This window comes from Hyperolius riggenbachi, chromosome 7 (assembly GCF_040937935.1).
Source record: "Hyperolius riggenbachi isolate aHypRig1 chromosome 7, aHypRig1.pri, whole genome shotgun sequence".
Classification (NCBI taxonomy): Eukaryota; Metazoa; Chordata; class Amphibia; order Anura; family Hyperoliidae; genus Hyperolius; species Hyperolius riggenbachi.
Window position 1 is genome coordinate 5,494,943 of NC_090652.1, and position 1,465 is coordinate 5,496,407.

The 1,465-nt window shown below is 39.7% G+C and overlaps 1 protein-coding gene across 1 annotated transcript; it reads left to right on the forward strand.

The window, feature by feature from the left end:
* The first annotated feature begins 220 nt into the window (after window positions 1-220).
* Window positions 221-1,141, forward strand: LOC137525324 (olfactory receptor 1C1-like). Its single transcript, XM_068246379.1, has one exon. It carries the CDS (start codon window positions 221-223, stop codon window positions 1,139-1,141), a length of 921 nt encoding a protein of 306 aa, XP_068102480.1.
* The last annotated feature ends 324 nt before the right edge of the window (window positions 1,142-1,465 follow it).

A 1,465-nucleotide genomic window follows, 5' to 3' on the forward strand; every position in this document is an offset into this window, starting at 1 on the left:
AATTCTTAGCAAAATGTACCACCCAAAGAAAGCCTAGCTAGTGGCGGAAAAAAAAAAGATATAGATAAATTCATTGTGATAATTAGTGATAAAGTTATTGGCAAATGAATGGGAGGTGAAAATTGCTCGGATGGATAAGGTGAAAAACGACTGTGGGCTGAAATGGTTAATTAAACAGACTAAGACAAATTTTTCTTCTATCTTCTAAGCAACTGACGGAATGAAGAACATCACAAGCTTTTTAGAGTTCCACATATTGGCAATTCCAAGTGACTGGCATAAAGGAACAGTCTCAGTTTTCTTCTTTTTGATATACTTTATAGGAGTATTTCTAAATCTAGTGTTAGCTATTGTAATATATACCAATATTCACCTGCACACACCCATGTACTTATTCCTCTGTAATTTATCTTTTGTTGATATTTGTTACATGACCACCACAGTTCCGAAACTGCTGCACATCTTGCTTTCGGGAAATAACACGGTATCTTTCATAGCATGCTTCAGTCAGATGTTCTTCTACTTTTGGGGTGCTTGCACCGAAGTCAATCTTCTTCTAACGATGGCTTATGATCGATACATTGCCATATGTAAGCCTTTACATTATGCAGAGATCTTGAATACAAGTAACTGTGTCCAACTTATGGTGGCCATATGGGTAGTTGCCTTTGCCAACTCTGTGTTAGTGACAATTACTGCATCGAAAACACCTTTGTGTTACTTCAATACCATCCAAGGGTTCTATTGTGATTTCAAAGCGGTCATCAAGATGTCTTGTCCTGGGAGTTCTTTCCTTCATGGCGTCATCTTCATGGAGATGATATTATTTGGATTTTTTCCCTTTTTCTGCAGTTTGGCCTCTTATGTCAAGGTGGTCAGTGTTATTCTGGCCATGAAGTCTAAGGATGGGAGAACAAAGGCCTTCTCTACCTGCTCTTCTCATATCATGGTCCTTAGTATTTTCTATGGTACATCCGTTCTTGTGTACATGATTCCACCGTCTGCCAATGTAGACGTTTTGGAGAGGTTATGCACCATTTTCTACACAGCTGTGACTCCCGTGCTAAACCCTCTGCTGTATAGTTTGAGAAACAAAGATTCTAATATATCCATTATGCGGTTATTAAATAAATGTAAATGACACTTGGTTTACAGGTTGGGTTGTCTTGGTGGTGGTTTCAATGTTTCTTCTATTTCCAATGATACTGCAGCCCAGTTCGGGCCCTGGCCTTCTTCATCTTCTACCTTAACCCATCCTTATACTGCCTGCCTCCAGAGAGATTTATGTTTAATATCCAAACTTGTGGAGAAAAAGAACAGAGGGAAACCGGGAGCCTAATCTGGTGCAATATTGTCAAGTCACCAGGGAATAGATATAACAATTGGTAATTATACTCACAACACTGGGTTGAGGTAGGAGGCAACCACTCGTGAGAGCATGTGGGGAAGTACCATCCCCACTCAG

Excerpts from the sequence above, each read along its gene's own strand:
- LOC137525324 (XM_068246379.1), top strand. The coding sequence starts at position 221 with ATGAAGAACATCACAAGCTTTTTAGAGTTCCACATATTGGCAATTCCA.